This window comes from Colobus angolensis, unplaced genomic scaffold, assembly GCF_000951035.1.
Source record: "Colobus angolensis palliatus isolate OR3802 unplaced genomic scaffold, Cang.pa_1.0 Scaffold9, whole genome shotgun sequence".
Classification (NCBI taxonomy): Eukaryota; Metazoa; Chordata; class Mammalia; order Primates; family Cercopithecidae; genus Colobus; species Colobus angolensis.
In genome coordinates, this window is record NW_012122931.1 from 1,506,077 (window position 1) to 1,528,237 (window position 22,161).

Sequence of the window (22,161 nt, forward strand, 5' to 3'; positions counted from 1 at the left end):
CGCCCGGCCATTTTTTGTATTTTTAGTAGAGACGGGGTTTTACCGGGTTAGCCAGGATGGTCTCGATCTCCTGACCTTGTGATCTGCCCGCCTCAGCCTCCCGAAGTGCTGGGATTACAGGCGTGAGCCACTGCACCCAGCCCCCAGTTGGGTATTTTCAAACTTGTTTTCCTCATTTTGTTTTCATAGTAGTCAATCTTGGATTTTATATAAAGGAAATCCTATTCTTCTATGTCAGTGTGTGGCATTTGACAATTTGAACATTTGACAATGCCCAGGCCTGCCTTTCCAACAGCCCCAGGGGTCTCTAATTATGTCAAGAACTTCTGAGTTACAAAACTCATTTCATCTGAATTGCATGTGGGCTTGGGCAGGCTGTGCACATAGGAGGTGTGGTGGGTGGCAGTGGCTGCACTATGAGTCACGGCCATGTGGCTTTTCATAGCTCTCAGCATAGGAGAAACCCACTACTGATGAGAGAGAGAGTGAGCGCCTGTCCTCAGGAGAGGCACCATGTTCGGGAGGGGACACAGACCATAACCAAGTACAGAGCAGGCGAGAGCTGTGAGAGTCACAGATGCCTTGAGAAGGATGACACTGGGCGACGGGCAGGGTCAGGGGTTCCCTGAGGCGACCTCCAGCTGCACAGGGCAGACCAGGAAAGGGTAAACAGCTGGGGTGAAGTGGGACCGAGGCTTGGCAGGTGAGTGTGGCAAAGAGAGGAGGGCAGGGGAGGGACAGATGATCAAGAGGCTGTGAAATTTCTGCCAGGGACAGGGACAGTGAGGCTACGGGGAACAAAGGCAGTAGGAAAAAGCTGGGGTCAGAGAGTGGGACGTTCCCAGGCGGCTTGCTTAGGTAGTGTCATTACTAGTGACAGCAAGGTCCAGAGACTGGCTGGTCAGCCATGACCGGGGATTAAGCCAAAGGACATTTCTCAGCAGGAACCCACATGTCCCACAGTCACATTTTTTGCACTGTCCTCAGGAGTGAGGCCAACCTGGTGATCACACAGGCCACTGCTTACTAAGGTCCTGTTCTGTACTCAGCCCTGTGCCGAGAACTGCACGTACTTTTTAAATTCAATCCCAGTACCTCTGTTGGGTAGGTACTACTATCATCCCATTTTCTTTTTTTTTTTTTTTTAGAGACAGAGTCTCCCTCTGTCAGCCAGGCTGGAGTGCAGTGGCGCAATCTTGGCTCACTGCAACCTCCGCCTCCCGGGTTCAAGCGATTCTCCAGCCTCAGCTTCAGCCTCCTGAGTAGCTGGAATTACAGGTGTGCACCACCACACACAGTGCGTGAGCCTCCGTGCCCAGCCCATCCTATTTTCAGGATGGAGAACTGAGGCCGCATGGAGAGGGGCCTTACCGGTGCTGGGTCTCTGGTCGGTAGAAGTAGTCCACCGGAGCGTCCAGCCGGGAGAAGATAGGTGGCGGGATGTAAAGCGGCAGCTCCTGGTGGAAAAAGGCCTCCTTCTCAGGCCGGAGCATGAGCACCTTGTCATACATTGACGTATGCTTGCCGCCTGCTTCCGTATGCACGGCCAAGTACTGGAAGTCAGACATTCCTAGAAAGAAAGGTGGGCAGATGGCAGACAATGAGTCCAGGGATACCTGTCTGGGAATGGGCAGCTGCCACACACCGACACCCGTGTCTGCTTAGGGAGGTGCTGAGTGGGCCATATGGTGGAGGCTGCAGGGTGAGGGTGGCAGGAAAACACACCCTTCCCAAATGCTTCTGCAAAGTTGGCTTGATGCAGTCCAAGTCACTTACATAAAAATTATTTTGGGGAGGTGGGTAGCTACATGACAGGTGAGGATGGAGTCCAGGTCAGTGCTTCTTAGATGTATGTTACTTTTAACTGTAAAAACTGCAATTACCTTTGCACCAACCTAATAACATGCATATGAATCACCCGGGATCTTGCTAAATGCAGGTTCTGACACGGCGCATTTCTGCCAAGCTCCCAGGTGAGGCTGATGCTGCCAGTTCAGAGACACACACTGAGCAGCAAGGTGTTGGTTCAATTCGATAAAAAATACGAGGTGTAATGTTTTAGAATCACTTGGGAAACCTTCTCCCAGAAAGAACAGCCCTCTTTGGTGAATGCCATGACCCACCAGAATGACTGCCACTGAAAATGCCCAACCCACGGGACCCCAGGTCCTGCTTCTCCTTCATTTCACTTTCTTCTTCCCCTCTTTTCTCTTCTAGTCCTCTTTTCCCTTCTCAATCTTTAAACTCTTCAGATTCTGCCTAGACCTGCAGCTGTAACTCAGCCATCTCTAAGGCTTGTTAGTAATATGCCAGGCACCTCCTGTGGTCCAGAGCCTGGCCCATTCACGGGCACTGCCTCCCGGAATCTTCACAAGGGCCTAAGGAGCAGGCTCTGCAGCCCGCACTGCACAGACAAGGAAACTGAGGCTCAGGGAAGCCAAGCCACCTCCCAAAGAAACTGGCAGGGCTCAGGCAGGCACAATGCCAGTCTATGTCTTTCTCACTCCCGTCTCCCTCCCTTGCCTTATTGCTTCCTCCCTGGGGTTCCTTGTAGGTGGCAAACCTGATTGAGGGCTCCACGAGGGACGTTCAACCTGCTGAGAGTTCAGAGGAGCAGAAGGTCTCAAGGGGCTTCAGCAGCTAGATGGGCAAGACCAACAGTAGCCAAGACCAAGAGAAGGTTCAAGACACTGTGGTGGGGGAAAGACTGGAGGAGGTCTACTGACCAGTTTTATTTGGTCCCATACAATGGTTTCATTAAAAGTTATGAGATTTCTAGCTTAACAACGCTGACGATTGGCAGCAATGAGCCCACAGTCTCAGGGGAACTGCTGGCTGGAGGGAAGAAAGGCTGCCTCCTGGATGGGGCCTGTGCCCTGCTGTGTCCCCACAGCCCCTGCCCTCCTGCCTGGGCATATCCTGGCCCCCTTCACTGATGCAGATGACCCACACAGCTCCTGCAGGCAGCTGAGATGGTCGGCCCTGAAATAACCAGACACTGCAAGAACAGATTTCAGTTACCCTGAAATTTGTAAATGGTGGAGATGATGCCAAGGATCTCCATGTCAAATGTGACCTCGGAGTGGGCCTCAGTGCCCAGCACCCCTTTCTGCCGCCTTGTTCTCTTCCTGATGCGGAGCAGCAGGCTGCTGGTACTGAAGCGGTTGGCGCACACTGGGTGGCAGTACGGGTCCTTGGGCCGGAAGTACAGCTCCAGCCTTTTGGTGGGGTCCGCGTAGATCTGTAGTAAGGCCAAAGGAGACAGAGTGAGGCAGTGACAAGCCAAGCAGCCAGTGAGAAGCTGCTCCTCTCTCAAAAGAAGTCTGACAGTGATCCAGGAAGGGCCAGGAGGCTCACGTTTCATTCTGGACTCTTAATTCCAAAAGGCTCATTTTTTAAACCCATGTATCTTAGTTTTTATCTAGTGGAGAAAATGAGAATCGTCTCCTTCCTTCTAAGAAGTAGTGAAGTTGGAGATGACAAGTGCCAATTAAGTAAATGCCATCATGTATCAAGTGCCTGCTCAGTGTGGGGCGTCAGGTTGTCCTCTGGCCACACTTGAGGGGAGGTACTATCACCCTTATCTTGGAGGGAACTCATGCTTGGTGCAGGGTGGAGTGGCTTGTCTAGGGCTACCTACTCTAACAACTACCCACCATAAACGGTCTTGGTATTCAGTCTCACATGCAAATGTTTCGAGGTCCAAATGAGATTAAATCAATCAGTAACAACCATTTGGGCTCTGACTTGCTGTTACCTCTAGCTTTCCAAGCATATGAGACTGAATACCAACACCCTTTTGGGTCCCTCTCCTTAAAAACCCCAAGAATAGCATCTATGTCATAGGACTGTTATGGTTCAATATGAATAAAGCACAGTGCTTGGTGCCTAACTCATGGTAGACATTCAACATGTGCCACTTCCATCTGAATGAATACTTGCCCGATGCTGGGTCACAATGAGCATCGGATGTGTGCATATGAAAGCACCAACAATGTGAACAGGGATGAGGTCACCTACGTGCTGGTGAGCTGGCTCCCAACACCCAGCACAGGGTCTGGCCCTTAGGACGTGATCAGGAACTACCTAGGGAGAGAATGAAGACGACTTTGTCCTCGGGAATCTCCTCCTCATGAAACACACACCTGAGTCCTGATGGGGTGGGAATGAACCCAAGCACAGGCCTGGCACAGGGAGGTGCTCAAGAAACATGAGGAGACTGAATGGGTAATGAAGGTCCCTTCCCAAAGTGCTCACGCTGTCGCTGGGTACACATGATCCCTGAGGTTAGCGAGAGGAAGGATTCTGTCAAAGCCATAAATCAAGAGAATAATATAAAAGAAGAAGCCAGGGGTGGTGGCTCATGCCTGTAATCCCAGTACTTTGGGAGGCCAAGGCGGGCGGATCATGAGGTCAGGAGATCGAGACCATCCTGGCTAACATGGTGAAACCCTGTCTCCACTAAAAATACAAAAAAATTAGCTAGGCGTGGTGGCGGGCGCTTGTAGTCCCAGCTACTCAGGAGGCTGAGCCAGGAGAATGGCGTGAACCTGGGAGGCAGAGTTTACAGTGAGCCGAGAACGCACCACTGCACTCCAGCCTGGGCGACCGTCTCAAAAAAAAAAAAGAATAGGCCTAAAACCTATCATTGAAAGTCTCATTAGGGACGGGCTCCTTGAACCCTGTAATGTCCCCTTATCCCAATACTGCCTGTAAGAAAGTCAGATGGGTCATACCGACTAACGTAAAACCTCTGGGCCATCAACCAGATATTCCAGAATACTCACCCTGTTGTCCCTAATCCTTACACCCTCCTCAGCAAAATTCCATGCGACCATCAGTGGTTTATAGTCATATATTTAAAGGATGTTTTTTGGGCATGCCCCTTGGCTAAGGACAGCCGAGACATTTTTGCTTTCAAATGGGAAGATCTCCATTCTGGACGGAAGCAACAGTATTGATGGACAGTTCTCCCCAAGGCTTCACAGACTCCCCTAACCTCTTTGGTCAGATTCTAGAACAAGTTCTAGAACAAATTTCTACCCCAAAACGCATATGCCTGCTCCAATACGTGGATGACCTGCTGGTATCTGGTGAAATTATGGAACAGAGAGCTGCCCTGTCCGTCCACCTCCTTAACCATTTGCAAGGAAAAGGGTTAAGGATTTCAAAGGGAAAGCTTCAATTCATAGAGCCAGAAATTAAATACCTAGGACACTCGATAAGTAAGGGCGAACCAAGGACAGGGCCCGAACAAGTTGAAGGAATTGTGTCCTTACCTTTGCCTAAAACTAAGCAGGAACTCAGAATAATTCCTAGGATTGGCTGGATATTGCCGCTTACGGATTGACTCAAACGCCCTAAAAACAAAACCTTTATACCTAAAGCTTGCCTAAGAAAAGCCTGACCCTCTTCTGTGGACCTCTGAAGAAATCCACTGGGTTGAAGAACTAAAACATCTGCTCGTAACTGCCCTGTCCTAGCCCTGCCTTCCCTAGAAAAGCCATCTCACCTTTTCATTAAACAAGGCGCTAGCTTTAGGAGTACTTACTCAAGAACATGGGGGTCACTGGCAACCTGTGGTCTTGCCGTCGAAAGTTTTAGATCCAGTAACCTGTGGATGGCTTGAATGTATCCAATCCATCGCGGCTACCACTTTGTTAACTGAAGAAAGCAGAAAGCTGATCTTTGGGGGAAATTCAGTTGTGAGCACGCCTCATCAAGTTAGAACTATCTTAAACCAGGAAGCAGGGAGACGGCTCACTGACTCAAAAACTTTAAAGTATGAAGCCATCCTGTGAGTGAGGTGATTTAACACCAACCTCTGTAATTCACTTGACCCACAAGGTTTCCTAACAGGGAATCCAAATCTAAAAGGACCTGAGCATGAGTGTTTAGATTCAGGCCCGACGTAAGGGAGACCCCTTTCAAAACAGGGCAGCACTTATTTATAGATGGCTCTTCCAGGGTAACTGAAGGAAAAAGACATAATGAATATTCAGCAGTCTACAGGGAAGACCTTGCAGAAGGAGAGTCAGGAAGGCCGCCCAATCATTTGGTAAGCCCAAACATGTGAATTGTTTGCAATGAATCAAGCCTTAGAGCACTTGCAAAACCAAGAAGGAACTACTTATTCTGATTCCAAGTACACCTTCAGGGTAGCTCATACATTTGGAAAAATTTGGACCCAACGAGGTCTCATTAATAGCAAAGGCCCAGACCTTGTCCACAAGGAATTAATCACCCAAGTATTAGGTAACCTCCAGCTGCCAGAAGAAATAGCTACTGTCCATGTCCCAGGACACCAGAAAAGTCCTTCTTGTGAAAGTCGAGGGAATAACCTGGCAGATCAAATAGCCAAACAAGCCACTATTTCCTCTGAAATGCTCACTTTTCACCTAACCCCTTGTCTTCCTCCCCTGACTGTAGTTCCCATTTTCTCTTCAACTGAAAAAGAGAAATTAATAAAAACAGGGGCCAAAGAGAATCCTGAAGGGAAATGGGTATTATCAGACCAAAGAGAATTGTTATCCAAACCCTCATGAGAGAAGTCTTATCTCAGCTGTATCAAAGAACTCACTGGGGACCCAAGCCGTGTGTGACGCAGTTCTCAGGGTTTAGGGATGTAAAGGAATTTATACTCTGGCAAGACAAGTTACAGATAGTTGTCTAACATGCAAAAAGACTAATAAGCAGACCCTAAGAAAACCACCCCTTGGGGAAAGGAGTCCAGGGTTAAGACCATTCCACAGCATCCAAATTGATTACACCGACATGCCCCCAATTGGTTGCCTAAAGTACTTATTAGTGATAGCAGATCACTTTATGCACTGGATGGAACCTATTCCCTTTGCAAGTCCAACTGCTAATAATGTAGTTAAAGCACTGACTGAGAATATTATACCCAGGTTTAATAGATTAATAGAAAATATTGATTCAGATAATGGGACTCATCTCACTGCACATGTCATCAAGAAACTAGCCCAAGTACTAGATAGAGCATTGGAATACCATACTTCCTGGCACCCACCTTCATCAGGAAGAGTGGAGAATGAACCAAACTCTGAAGAGCCACTTAACCAAATTAGTCTTAGAGACTCGGCTGCCATGGACTAAATGCTTTCCCATTGCCTTGTTAAGAATCCGAACTGCCCCTCGGAAAGATGTTGGCTTACCACCTTATGAAATGCTATATGGGTTGTCTTATCTACACTCCACTGCTGACGTTGCTACATTTGAAACAAAAGATCAGTTTCTCAAAAACTATAAACTTGGTCTATCCTCCAGCAGGACTAAAGGCCTCTTAGCACAGACGCCACCCCTAGAGTTTCCAGCACACCAGCACCAGCCTAGGGATCACATGCTCATCAAAAGCTGGAAGGAGGGAAAACTCGAACCAGCTTGGGAAGGGCCTTATCTGGTACTCTTAACTACTGAAACAGTGATCCGAACGGCTGAAAAGGGATGGGCACTACACAGGGGTGAAAGGAGTAACTTCCACAGACAGGGAAAAATGGGCTGTCACCCCAGGACCCACCTCCACCACACTGACTAACCCTAAAAAGGGCTTAATAATCACTTGTTTATTTTTCCTTTTCTTTCCAACAGAAGGTCATCTTGTCATCAGTGTGACTGAGGCTAATTATCCCTTGACCCTTCAGTTTGACGCCTGTTCAGTTATCCTGTACGGCTACGAATAAGCTCAAAGGCAGCTATCCAATGTAGGTAAGTATCTATGTCCATATCGCAGAGTCAGACAAGTATAAGTATGGAGCCTTAAAGGGCCCCTGTGGTGACTGGGCAAATGTTTGGTGGACCACTTAATATGGCGGGTGGACAGCCAACCCCCTCCTTTAAATAAGCTGCGGAAACGCTTAACAAAAACTCCAACTTATCCGTGGTTCCACTCCACCAAATTGTAAGCCACTGAAGTGTAACCCCTTATTGCTAATTACAGATAATCCCCAAACAATGGCCCAAGAACCCTCTGTATTTGGAGGGTATGGGTTAAGAACAGACGTTACAGGGCGGGATCCCATAGGAACCCTCTCTCTAAGGTTGGCTGGACCATTGGCAGCTAAAAACAATGAAGAAATCCAGACCCAGGGTCCAAGGAACGTATGGGACCCAACGCCCTCCCCAAACATATCAGGTCCAGCGTTCCCCTCCCGTCTCCAGGACGACCCAGACAAAGTAGCAGTTGTAGAAGTAAGAGACCTAAAGCAAACCCCAGCAACTGAAACAGGGTACGGAGATGCAGATGCCTGGATAGAATGGATTAAATATTCCGTCCGCACTTTAAACAAAAGCAATTGTTATGCTTGTGCACACGGTAGACCAGAGGCCCACATTGTCCCCTTTCCTCTTGGATGGTCCTCCAGCCGAGCGGGCATGGGCTTAGGTAGCTCTTTTCCAGGACCCCACAGCCTGGGGTGACAAATCGTGCCAAGCTCTCTCTCTGCCGTTCCCTGAAGTTCAACACCCTGCGGGTCAGCCCCCAAGGGCTATCCAGCTACCGTCTCTCAATGCCAATTTTACTTTGTGTCTCTTGTGATGGAAAATTTGGCATTCCTTGGAGATCTAACAGGATGCAGTGAGCTTAAGCCCTTCCAAGAGCTTACCCATGAGTCTGCCCTTAGTCATCCTGAGCGGATGTATGGTGACATTGTGGTGGACCATTACTGGATACTCTGCCAAGTAACTGGAGTGGTACTTGTGCTCCGATCCAACTGGACATCCCTTTCATTCTGGCATTTCATCAACCAGAAGAAGTAAAAACAAGGCACTATAGAGTAAGAGATGCCCCCCATGGTGCCTTTGACCCTCATGTTTATATAGATGCCATTGGAGTTCCCCAAGGGGTACCTGATGAATTTAAGGCTCGTAATTGAATAGCTGCAGGATCTGAGTCTATGTTTTTCTGGTGGCTAACTATAAATAAAAATGTGGACTGGATAAATTACATCTATTACAACCAGTAACAATTTGTTAATTATACTAGGGATGCTATCAAAGGAATAGCTGAACAACTAGGACACACCAGTCAAATGGCTTGGGAAAATAGAATAGTATTAGAAATGATACTAGCAGAGAGGGGTGTGGTTTGTGTCACGACTGGAACCCAAGTTGTATTTTTATCCCTAATAATACTGCTCCTGACGGAATCATAACAAAGGCACTGCAAGGTCTTACTGCTTTACCCAATGAGCTAGCTTAAAATTCTGGGATAAACGATCCCTTCGCTGATCTAATGGGAAGATGGTTTGGCAGGTGGAAAGGACTTATGTCCTCGATCCTTATCTCCCTTGCCATTGTAATAAGCATGTTTATTCTCGTAGGATGCTGTATCATACCCTGTGCCCGAAGGTTAATACAAAGACTTATTGAGACAGCTCTCACTAAAACCTCCAATTTCCCCCCGCCTTATTCAGACAAACTTCTACTTTTAGAAAACCAAGGAGAACAGCAAAGTCAAGACATGCTGAAAAGGTTTGAAGAGGAAGAATTATGAAAATCAAGAGGGGGAAACTGTTAGATACACTGAATTCTTCTTCAAAGATTCAGCTCGTTCAACTCCTTTGTTCTTTGTTCTCCATCTTCAAAGCCTAACTTCCTTGTTCTTTGTGCCTCCTCGCCCTTAGTTCCCCGCTGTGTTTAACTGCCCTTCCCGCCCAAACTATTCTCCCCACTGAAATCGCTCATCCTGCCACTGTAACCCACACCATGGTTCTATCTGAAATAGCCAGTTGAGATCAGCTTAGATTGTGTGGTCCAACTCCAACCAGTAGGGACAGGTCACAAAAACAGGGACTGACTGCGTTAGGGATAAAAACCCCTTCCAGGCCGGGCGCAGTGGTTCACGCCTATAATCCCAGCACTTTGGGAGGCAGAGACTGGTGGATCACCTGCGTTCAGGAGTTTGAGACCAGCCTGTAGCACACAGTAAATTCCTCTCCAAAGATTTCAGCCTGTTACCTTCCTTTAAATTCAAGAGGGGGAAAATTAACAAATACAATGAGTTATGAGTTCCATTTCAAGGAACCAATATGTTAGTATGTTCAGCTTCCCTGTTCTTTGTTCTCCATTTTAAAGTTTAACTTCCGCCGGGCACGGTGGATCACGCCTGCAATCCTAGCACTTTGGGAGGCCAAGGCAGGCAGATCACGAGGTCAGGAGATCGAAACCACCCTGGCTAACACAGTGAAACCCCGTCTCTGCTAAAAACACAAAAAATTAGCCAGGCGTGGTGGCGGGTGCCTGTAGTCCCAGCTACTTGGGAAGCTGAGGCAGGAAAATGGCATGAATGCACTCAAGCCTGGGCGACACAGCAAAACTCTGTTTCAAAAAAAAAATATATATATATATAGAGAGAGATATATAGATATAGAAAGATATTTATATATTTAATAAATATATAAATATTATATATATATTAAAGTTTAACTCCTCGTTCTTTACACCTCCTTGCCTCTAGTTTCAGTAAACAGCCCCTTCCTAGCTTCTATCACCTGCTCTGTCCTTAGTCATCCTTAGTTACCTGCTCTGTAACCATCCTTCCCACCGAAACTACTCACCCTGCCACTCAGGCCTGTGTCCCTGCCTTCTTTGAAATAGCCAACGGGAATTAGCTTAGACTGTGCGGTCCAACCCTAGCCAATATGGGAAAGACACAGCAGTAGAGACTAGCTGCATAAGGGATAACCCCTTCCCCTCCCTTGTTGGTGTGCTCTCGCCACTGCTTCATCAGCAAGACGCACGCACCCTTCTATAGAAGTAAATTTGCCTTGCTGAGAAAACTTTTTGCCAGAGTGCTGATTCTTCTTTGTGGCACCCAAAATTTATTTCCAGCAAGCCTGACCAAAATGGTTGTGGGGAAAAGAAAAAGAGATCAGACTGTTACTGTGTCTATATAGAAAGAAGTAGATGTAAGAGACTCCATTTTGTTCTGTATTTGAGATGCTGTTAATCTGTGACCCTATCCTAAACCCTGTCCTTGCAAGAGACATGTGCTGTGGTGACTCAAGGTTTTACGGATTTTGGGCTGTGCAGGACGTGATTAAACAAGTGCCTGAAGGCAGCTTGCTGGTTAAAAGTCATCATCATTCTCTTAATCTCAAGTATCCAGGGACACATACACTGCAGAAAGTCGCAGGGACCTCTGCCTAGGAAAGTTAGGTATCCTCCAAGGTTTCTCCCCATGTGATAGTCTGAAATATGGCCTCGTGGGAAGGGAAAGACCTGATCGTTCCCCAGCCTGACACCTGTGAGGGGTCTGTGCTGAGGAGGACTAGTATAAGAGGAAAGAAGGCCTCTTGGCAGTTGAGATAGAGAAAAGTATCTGTCTCCTGCCCGTCCCTGGGCAATGGAACATCTAGGCGTAAAACCCGATTGTATGTTCTGTTTACTGAGAAAGGAGAAAACCGCCCCTCAGGGCTGAAGGTGGGACGTGCTAGCGGCAGTGCTGCTCTTTATGCACTAAAAAGGTTTATGGAGATGTTTGCAAACACATATCAAGGCACAGCACTTGTCCTTAAACTTATTCAGGTCACAGAGATCTTTATTCGTATGTCTTTACTGCTGACCTTCTCCCTACAAGGATCCTATTATCCTGCCACCTCCCTTTTTCTAAGATGGTAAAGATAATGATCAATAAATACTGAGGGAACTCAGAGTCCGGTGCCAGCGTGGGTCATCTGTATGCTGAGCGCGGTCCCCTGGGCCCACTTGTTCTTTCTCTATACTTTGTGTTTCATTTCTTTTCTCAAGTCTCTCGCTCCACCTAACAAGAAATGCCCACAGGTGTGGAGGGGAAGGCCACCCCTTCACATGGGGAAACCCCATCTCTACTAAAAACACACAATTAGCAGGGTGCAGTGGCGGGCGCCTGTAATCCCAGCTACTCCCAGCTACTCGGGAGGCTGAGGCAGGATAATCGCTCGAACCCGGGAGGCGGAGCTTGCAGTGAGCGGAGATCGCGCCACTGCCCTCCAGCCTGGGCAACAAGAGCGAAACTCTGTCTGAAAAACAAAAAAAACCAAAAACCTTTCCCTCCTTTGTTCAGTTAGCTCTGGCTGCCGCCATAAGAGCGAGCAGCACCCTTCTGCATAAATTTGCTAAACTTCCCTTGCTGAGAAATCCTTCGAGTGCTCGTTTTCTTTGAGACTCGGAGCTCTTATTCCAACACGGACATTCCCAGCCCCTTACCCGGGAGACGCCTTCCTCGCCGCCCAGAGTCGGCAGCATCTTAGCCACATCACGCACCACGCCCGGGTACTCCACGCACACCATGCGTCGCTCCCGCCGCAGCTCTACGGGGACAGCAGCCCCCAGCCCCAGATCGGCCGCCTCCGCCGCCATCCCTGCGCGTCTGGCAGGGCCCGCCATGGTCCGTCCCACAAAGTGCTCCCAGAGGCCTCGCCTCAATGGTTCCGCGAAGGAATCGTTCCGGGCTTCCTCACCGCTCGCGACGCCCTAACTCCCCGGGCTCAGCAAGACTCCAGGGCCTCCGGGGAGCACATGGCCCATGGGCGGCCCCATGGCTTCAGGGAAACGACCGCCGTGTCTTCCACTTTTTGTTTAAAATGAAGCGGGTTAGCCGACGGGGCGTGGCAAGCACCACTCTCTCCTACTAGCCACCTTGCGACCCAGAGGATAATAAGACACCACCCTCCCTCGACTTCAGCCAATGAGAGTCCGAGGGCCGAGGGAGTTTTTTTTCTTAGCCAATGAGCAGTCCGGAGGTAGCTAGGTGCCACCTTCTCCTCCAGTTCCATACGTTTTAACCAATAAAGAACTAGAGTTTGACCACGTCCCTGCCCTCTTCTGGTTATTCCACCCAATGACAGCTCGGGGGCGGGCCAGAGGCAGACTTCCGACCCGCCTGCTTGGGTGGGAAAAGGTCCCGGCTGAGAATTGATTTCCGGGTCAGGCTCGGCCTGGGTTCTGTAGTTGTTGGCGCTTCTTTTCCCAAACTCTTGCAACCCTCTCGGGATTAGGTTTCTAACGGCGCCTGCGGGGGGCCTCGCGGAACTGGATGTGGAAAAGGCGAGCGCGGGGGAACTGTGCTGTAACCACTTGCCCCGCTTCCACAGAAAGCCCCGAAGCGTCGGCTCGGGGCCGAAGGCGGCGTTCGTCTGTTAGGCAGACATTAAGCGTCTACTGTGTGCTGGGCCCTATTCGAGAAGCAGCGGGAAGAACAGCGTCTGTCTGGGAGGCGCACGGGGCTGCTGCGAAGCCCCGGAGCTGGGAGTGTGGCCCCTCAAACAGCGAGGAGATGAGGTCCGAGGCCGACCGAGGTCAGAGACCTTCACCCACGAAAAGGGTCCGCCCGTCGGGCTGGCTGCTTCCCAGTGCTGTGGAGAGCCCCTGATGGTTTCTCTTTTTTTGAGAAGAAATCTCGCTGTGTCTCCCAGGTTAAAGTGCAGTGACGCTTTCTCGGCTCACTGCAGCCTCCGCCTCCCGGGTTCAAGCTACTCTGGTGCCTCAGCCTCCCGAGTAGCTGGGCTTACAGGGGCCCACCATCATGCCCGGTTAATTTTTGTATTTGTAGTAGAGACGAGGTTTCACCATGTTGGCCAGGCTGGTCTCGAACTCCTGACCTCAAGTCATTCGCCTGCCTTGACCTCCCCACGTGCTGGGGTTACAGGCGTGAGCCACCGCGCCCAGTCCCTTGAAGGGTTTTATGCGGAGCAGTGATCCCATTCATATATTTGAAAGAACTCTCTGGCTGTTGTGTGGAGAATAGATCAAAGGGGTCGAAAGTGAATTCAGATAAACCAGGCAAGAGATGAAGGGACTGGGTTTGAGGATATTGGGAGACGAGAACCATGGCCGAGCACAGTGGCTCATGCCCATAATCCCAGCACTTTGGGAGGCTGAGGCAGGAGGATCACTTGAGTCCAGGAGTTGGAGGCTGCAGTGAGCTATGATCACGCCACTTGCATTACAGCCAGAAATTAGTAAGAGCCAGTGACCCCTTGCTCTTGGCTCTGGGTACCCCAAGTTTCTGAAGTTTTTTTCTTTTTTTTTTTTAAGACAGGATCTCCCTCTGTCACCCAGGCTGGAGTGTAGTGGTTTGATCCTGGCTCGCTGCACTCCCGAACTCCCGGGCTCAAGTGATGTTCCTGCTTCAGCCTCTCCCAAATAGTTGGGACTGCAGTCATGCACCACCATGCCCGACTAATTTTGCATTTATGTATGTGCGTGTGTGTGGCAATGGGGTCTGACTATGTTGCCTAAAGTCATTTCTTTTCTTTCTTTCTTTTTCTTTTTCTTTTTTTTTTGAGACAGAGCCTCACTCTGTCACCAGGCTGGAATGCAATAGCGCAATCTTGGCTCACTGCAACCTCCAACTCCCTGGTTCAAGCGTTTCTCCTGCCTCAGCGTCCCAAGTAGCTGGGATTATAGGCATGCGCCACCATGCCCAGCTAATTTTTGTATTTTTAGTAGAGATGGGGTTTCACCACATTGGCCAGGATGGTCTCAATCTCCCGACATCATGATCCGCCCACCTCGGCCTCCCAGAATGCTGGGATTACAGGCGTGAGCCACCGTGCCCAGCCTGTGATTTCTTAATCAGAAGAGTACCTGATTGCTCTCGATGGGTTTAAGAAGGCAGAAGAAATGGCTGCATGAATTCAGCCCACTGAATACAGTCTGAAGTGTAACCTCAATGTGAAATGTATTGTAATTGGAAGGCTGGGTCAGGAGCCCCAAAGCTTTGAAAGAACATGTTCACCAGTCAATCTTCTGATCGTTTCATTTTCCAGAAAGGAGAATCTGAATACCATGTATATTTTAACCTTGCCTGCAATTGTAAATCAATAAATTGGTGTATTTACATCAGATCCCTGTGAGTTTGATGCACATAAGACAGTCCTGAAGACTTGGTCACTGTTGGTAGAGGTGGCCAATAAAATATTGAACACACAGTTAAATTTGAATTTATGCAATATTTGGGGCATATTTATACTAAATATGTGTTATCTGAGATTCATATTTAGCTAGGTGATTTTTAAATCTTCTAAATATGGCACTCCCACCTCTGGGTATTGAAGAGATTGAGTTTCTGAACTTGCAAAGCTGACTCCAAACCACCTGGAGCCTTAGTGAGCCCACCCTGTAATCCAGTGACCCTCTAGTTTGCTCTATTTTTCCTTCTTACTGAAGCAAGAGTGATCTTTCTAGAATGAGATCGCAGTCCGTCCCCGCCTCCAGTGACGCCCCATCATCTCTGTCCCACCACCTAGCTAACTGCCCCTTCCCTTTAGGTCGTTGTCTTAGACGTCACTTTGCCTAGTAAATCCTCCCTGACCCCAAAACACTAGTTTGGTGCCATCCTCTCTGCCTGGGGCTCCAAACTCACTGTATCATGGAGCCAGAAGCACTATTATTTTTTTCTATTTTTTTCTTTTTTACTTTTCCACTTGAGTGGCAACTTCCTCTGAACAGGGATCACGTCTGTCTCATTCACCACTGTCTTCCCACTGTCACCACTGCCTTGCATGGGGCTGAGCACAGAGCAGGGGCTCAGGAAGTATTTATTGAACAACTGAATGAGGTCACTTGACTTATTTGAGCCCCGGGTCAGGGCATGGTCATGGGGACACTACATCAAGGCTTGTCAGACGAGGAGTGTCCTTTAGTGCACAGGAAGTGAGGAGCGGGGCTGGGTGTGAGGGGAAGACAAGGGACCAATCTCAGGGCGTCAGACCAAACTTTTTGAGATGAGACTTGGTCCTGCCTGAGATTCAAAGCAGAAGGTCAGAGGAAGGAGCAGTAAGGCCAGGCTGGGAGCAGAGACGGGCCAAGAAAGATCAGGAACCCAGTTAAAAAGTAGCTTTGGCCGGGAGCGGTGGCTCATGCCTGTAATCCCAGTACTTTGGGAGGCTGAGGCGGGTGGATCACTTGAGGTCAGGAGTTCAAGACCAGCCTGGCCAACATGGTGAAAACCCGTCTCTACCAAAAATATAAAAGTTAGCCACGTGTGGGAGCACATGCCTGTAATCCCAGCTATTCAGGAGGCTGAGGCAGGAGACTCGCTTGACCCCAGCGGGTGGAGGTTGCCGTGAGCGGAGATCATGCCACTGCACTCCAGCCTGAGTGATAGAGTGAGACTCCATCTCAGCAACAACAACGATGACAACAAAGTAGCTTTAACGTTCTCCAAAACCTTGCAGCATTTAGAGCAGGCAGCTGTGACAGTACCTGTGCACTGAGGGGACACTTTCTCTGCCTGGATTCAGGGCATATGCTATGGTTTGAAAATGTCCCCCAAATTTCATGTGTTGGAAACTTAATCTGTCCGCCTTCATGAATAAATTAATGTTGGCTCTGCCCTCATGCATGGATTAATGTCGCTGTTGTGGGAGTGAGTTGCTTATCTCTTTGTCATAGAGGCAAACTCTGTCCAGCTCTCTCTCTCTCCTGCCCTCTTGCATGTGTGCCCTCCACCATGTCATGGCACAGCAAGAATACAAAGACCCTTAGCAGATGCTGGCACCGTGTCCTTGAACTTCTCAGCTTCCAGAACTACAAGAAATAAATGTCTTTCCTATAGGAATTACCCAGTCTGGGATATTCTGTTATAACAGCAGAAAACAGACTAATGCGGCATCCTTCTTGCATCTTGCCCCGCTGTGGGGTGGCAGATCTCATCCCACTGGACAGAAGGGCTCTGCAGCTCTAGCCACCTCCTGTGGGCTGGATTGGGCACACTGGGCGTTGGGGGGGCAGCCTCTATGTGCCACTTCCACACGGGAGAGATTCGGAGCTCCTGAAGCTTGGGTGCTGGCAACGAGCGTTTGTTACTCAGGTGAAAGAGTGGGTGTAGGGGCCAGCCCTACAGGGTCCGTGGGTTTTTCTCCCCGTGTGCAGAGATGAGAGATCATAGAAATAAAGACACAAGACAAACAGATAAAAGAAAAGACAGCTGGGCCTGGGGGACCACTACCACCAAGACATGGAGACAGGTAGTGGCCCCAGTGGCCTGGCTGTGCTGATATTTATTGGATATAAGACAAGGGGGCAGGGTAAGGAGTGTGTGAACCATCTCCGGTGATAGGTAAGGTCACGGGGGTCACATGTCCACTGGACAGGGGGCCCTTCCCTGTTTGGCAGCCGAGGCGGAGAGAGAGAGAGAGAGAGAAACAGCTTACGCCATTATTTCTGCATATCAGAGACTTTAAGTACTTTCACTAACTTTGCTACTGCTATCTAGGAGGCAGAGCCAGGTGTACAGGATGAAACATGAAAGTGGACCAGCATCACAGGGACACGGTTAGGCCTTCGGATGACTGCGGCCGGGCCTGACTGATGTCAGGCCTTCCACAAGAGGTGGAGGAGTAGAGTCTTCTCTAAACTCCCCCGGGGAAAGGGAGACTCCCTTTCCCAGTCTACTAAGTAGAGGGTGCTCTTCCTCGGCACTGACGCCACCGCTAGACCACAGTCTGCTTGGCAACGGGCGTCTTCCCAGATGCTGGTGTTACTGTTAGACCAAGGAGCCCTCTGGTGGCCCTGCCTGGGCATAACAGAAGGCTCGCACTTGTCTTCTGGTCACTTGTCACCATGTTCCTTCAGCTCCTATCTCTGTATGGCCTGGTTTTTCCTAGGTTATGACTGTAGAGCAAGGATTATTATAATATTGGAATAAAGAGTAATTACTACAAACTAATGATTAGTGATACTTATATATAATCATGTCTATGACCTATATCTAGTATAACTCTTGTTATTTTATATATTTTATTACACTGGAACAGCCCGTGCCCTCGGTCTCTTGCCTGGGCACCTGGGTGGCTTGCCGCCCACAGGTGGGGACCCATGGCACGAGACACAGAAGGGTGCATCTTCCACCACCACCCCTTGGAGCTGAGGTCCTCTTTCCAGACTCAGGGACCCTCCTGCTGAAGGGACTAAGGAGCTGTCCCCCTCCGGGATGGTTTGGGTTTTAGGCTGAATCTTGGCCTTAGCCAGGACCTGGCAGAAGCTTTACCACTGAGAAGCTTTGAGCTGCTGTCGGCACGAGGAGGAGGATGAGTCCGCTTCTGTTGGGCCTCACTTCTGTGCGTGGGCACCGCCCTGCTTGATTTGAACATTTTTTTGGCTTAAATGTTTCATTTCCCATGGTGTGACTGCGAGGGGGGAACTGTCACCTTGCTGCCGGGCTGCTGGCCTCCAGAGCTCTGAAAATCACATTTGTGTTGTGTTTTCAGCCACCCAGTGTGTGGCGATTTCTTACAGCCACCTCAGGAGATGAATACAGATCAGGGAGTCCTTGAATTCTCAGAGCATTTCCGGGATTCATTTTGGGGTCATAACATTTTCTTTTCTTTTTTTTTTTTTTCTCCTTTTTGAGATGGAGTCTCCCTCTGTTGCCCAGCCTGGAGGACAGCGGCATGATCTCGGCTCACTGCAACCTCCGCTTCCCGGGTTCAAGCAATTCTCTCGCCTCAGCCTCCCGAGTAGCTGGGACTACGGGGCCGTGCCATCTCACTCGGCTAATTTTTGTATTTTTAGTAGACATGGGTTTTCACCATGTTGGCCAGACTGGTCTCAAACTCCTGACCCCATAATCCACCCGCCTCAGCCTCCCAAAATGCTGAGATTACAGGCATGAGCCACTGCGCCCGGCCGGGTCATAACCTTTTCAGGCATAAGCAGGTCAAGTTTTCTTCTCTTCAGTTACTGGAGCTCACTCACTATAAGTCAGGCCTTCCCCCTTCATTCCTTACGCCTCCTATGGGACCAGAGACCACCCATTTCCAGACTGGGGTCCTCTTTGAGGTACTGACCATCACTGGGGGCAGATGGTGTAAATGTCGCAGCCCAGCCTGGGTGGCTGAATTGCAGCAAGTGTTGTCCCCACCCACTCTCCAGACTCTGTGTTAAAACCCTAACTCCCTGAGCTGGTATTAGCAGTTGCTGCCTTGGGAGGTGATTAGGTCACGAGTGTGGAGCCCTCATGGCGGGATTAGTGCCCTCATAGAGGAGACAAGGTGCGTGCTCATTCCACTCTGCTGTGTGAGGTCACAGCAAGAAGGTGGTCACCTGCCAGCCAGGAAGAGGGCCCTCGCCAGACCCTGTATCTGCCCGCACCTTGACCTGGGACTTCCCAACCTCCAGAACTGCGAGAAATAAATTTCTGTTGTTTAAGCCTCCCAGTCTATGACGTTTTTGTTCTAGTAGCCTGAACTAAGACTGGTCACTTCACAGCAGTCACTCAGACATCCATTTACCAAATGCTTCCCGCGATGTGCCCGATCCTGTGCTGGGCTCAGACCATGCAGTCAAGAGAACCGCCAGCCGCCGCCCTCACAGAGCTCACATTTGATTCGCAGAGATAGACAGCAGGTGAATAAAGGAAATCCACGTTTAATGTAATACTAGGTAATGAGGGCTTCCGGGAAAAACGAAGCTCTGCGCATTTTTAATTTTTTAATTTTTTTATTTGTTTGATTTTGTTTTTTTGAGATGGAGTTTTGCTCTTGTTCTCCAGGCTGGAGTGCAATGGCATGACCTCGGCTCACCACAACCTCTGCCTCCCAGGTTCAAGCGATTCTCCTGCCTCAGCCTCCTGAGTAGCTGGGATTACAGGCATGCACCACCACTCTTGGCTAGTTTTGTATTTTTAGTGGAGACAAGGTTTCTCCATGTTGGTTAGGCTGGTCTCGAACTCCCAACCTCAGGTGATCTGCCTGCCTCGGCCTCCCAAAGTGCTGGGATTACAGGCATGAGCCACCGCGCCCAGCCTAACCCAGCGCATTTTGACCATTTCCCTGCAGTCGGCCCTGCCAGCCCCAGCCACCGCCTCCAGACCCCGGGAAGTCACAGAGTGAGTTCTCAACTAGAGCCACACAGGCTCACATCCTCCCTGGGCAGCAGGCACATGTGGTGTGAAAGTTAGGGAGTGACCGGCGCCCCCATGCCCTGCCACCTACGGTCCCTTAGTGCTCAAGCACTAAGGACATGCCAGGCCCAGCCCTCAGTTGCCCCAGCATCCAGCTGAAGCCCAGCTCCTGCTCCCTGATTGTAGACCTGGGGAACATCGCACAGCTGTACTGTCTGCTGAGGTGTCCCAAGGCAAAAAAGGGGCTACTGACTGATTGACACGACCAAATCCCATGGGGTGGGGGGGCTGACACTCTAGCTACCCCACAGCCCTCACACCTGACTTCTGTCTGGGGCCTTGAGTACTTAATACTGTCTGGGGAGGCCCTTCTGTGATGGGGCCTGGGTGGGGGAATATTGATCCTCTACTAACTGAAGACAAGGAGGGCTTTGAAAAATGTTTTCTTTGCAGCCGGGCAAAATGGCTCACGCCTGTGATCCCAGCACTTTGGGAGGCTCAGGAAGGCAGATCACTGGAGGCCAGCAGTTCAAGACCAGCCTGGCCAGCATAATGAAACCCCATCTCTACTAAAAATAAAAATTTAAAAAAATAGCCAGGCGTGGTGGCGGGCGCCTATAGTCCCAGCTACTCGGGAGGCTGAGGCAGGAGAATCGCTTGAACTCAGGAGGCAGAGGCTGCAGTGAACTGAGATTGTGCCACTGCATTCCAGCCTGGGCGACAGAGCAAGTCTCCACCTCAAAAAAAAAAGTTTTCTTCGGGTCCCAGAATCTGAATATTCCTTCCTGGGATGCCACGTCAGTCTGTGAAGCACACCGTGGGTATTTATTTAGCGTTCCCTGGCCTGGAATTGATTCCTGCACCGAGCAGGTGGAAGGGTGTAGTGTTGAATTTTGGCCACGAGATGGCAACAGAGCGTCCTCCTGGGCAACATCGCCACCTGGTGACCATCGGTGCCCATGACAACCAGGAAGAAAGGGCGAAGTAGCCAGGGAAGGTGAACCCAGCCTGAGGAGCGTAGAGCACCATGTGATGCTTAGAAGCCCTGTGCTGGGCCAGGGGGCACCAGCCTGCTCCCGATCAGGTCCGACCATATACACACCCACATCCAGGATCAAGATGTGGGTTGGAACTCCCCCACACAGTTCCAATTCTGGGTGGCAAATGACGGGGATCTGGGGATGGGGTTTATACAGAGTTTTCACAATTTTCTTTTTATTTCCATGTGGGATAAACTGTTCCAAAGGATATGCTCCCTTTTCACCAACTTGTCATTCTGAAGCAAAATTAAGTTACATACATATAGTACTGAATTTCAAAGTCTGTTCATAAATTGAGTTGTATTCCTAAAATAAATATTTTTTAGAATGTACCGGGCAGAGGGAAATTTACATTAAAGCTAATACAAATTAAGCATCAGATTCCCTCCATTGCATGGACTTTTTGAAGGCCCTGGTAGGTCCCTTATCGTTGTATTCACATAGGCATGTTTTTATAAAAACCGAAAACACAAGATTTTAACTGCAATTTAAACGGCTGTCTCTTTCTTTCGTGTTTGTTTGTTTGTTTTGAGACAGAGTCTTGCTATGTTGCCCAGGCTGGAGTGCAGTGACGCCATCTCAGCTCACAGCAAACTCTACCTCCCGAGTTCAAGTGATTCTCCTGACTCAGCCTCCCTAGTAGCTGGGACTACAGGCATACCACCACACACACCCGGATAATTTTTGTATTTTCAGTAGAGACAGGGTTTCACCCTGTTGGCCAGGCTCATCTCGAACTCCTGACCTCATGTGATCTGCCCGCCTCCGTCTCCCAAAGTTCTGGGATTACAGGCATAAGCCACCATGCCTGGTTTGCTGTCTCTTTCCATGGGACCTGCCCTCTATCAATGTCCCCTTGTGTCGGGAGACACTGGAGCAGTCACAAGCATTTGGGGAATTTGACTAAGGGGGAAGTTGAATTGGGAATGCATTTAGTTTGGATTGAATGGGCTATATGTGTGGTTTGCAGTCATTTCAATTTAATAGTTACCGCTGGTCATCCCATGTAGAAACAGCTTCCAGGAAAACACATTATTACTACCTTCTGTGACAGTCTACTGATGTTTTTTTTTTTTTTTTTTTTTCGAGGCCGAGTCTCGCTCCGTCCCCCAGACCGGAGTGCAGTGGCCGGATCTCAGCTCACTGCAAGCTCCGCCTCCCTGGTTTGCGCCATTCTCCTGCCTCAGCCTCCCGAGTAGCTGGGACTACAGGCGCCCGCTCCCGCGCCCGGCTAGTTTTTTGTATTTTTTAGTAGAGACGGGGTTTCACCGTGTT

General features: G+C 49.5%; 1 protein-coding gene across 3 annotated transcripts in view; it reads right to left on the minus strand.

Annotated features, from left to right (window-relative positions):
* GTF3C5 (general transcription factor IIIC, polypeptide 5, 63kDa) overlaps positions 1–12,691 on the minus strand; it is a 31,511-nt gene extending 18,820 nt beyond the window's left edge. For 2 of the 3 annotated variants that reach the window (XM_011931155.1, XM_011931154.1), the window contains exons 1-3: positions 12,205–12,691; positions 3,022–3,241; positions 1,372–1,570 (exon numbers count right to left, since the gene is read on the minus strand). In XM_011931155.1, the coding sequence (XP_011786545.1) occupies positions 1,372–1,570; positions 3,022–3,241; positions 12,205–12,384 (599 nt within the window). In that variant the 5' untranslated portion in view covers positions 12,385–12,691. The remainder of the gene's footprint in view (positions 1–1,371; positions 1,571–3,021; positions 3,242–12,204) is intronic. The other variant, XM_011931156.1, reaches the window with a different exon arrangement.
* Between the last annotated feature and the right edge of the window lie 9,470 nt (positions 12,692–22,161).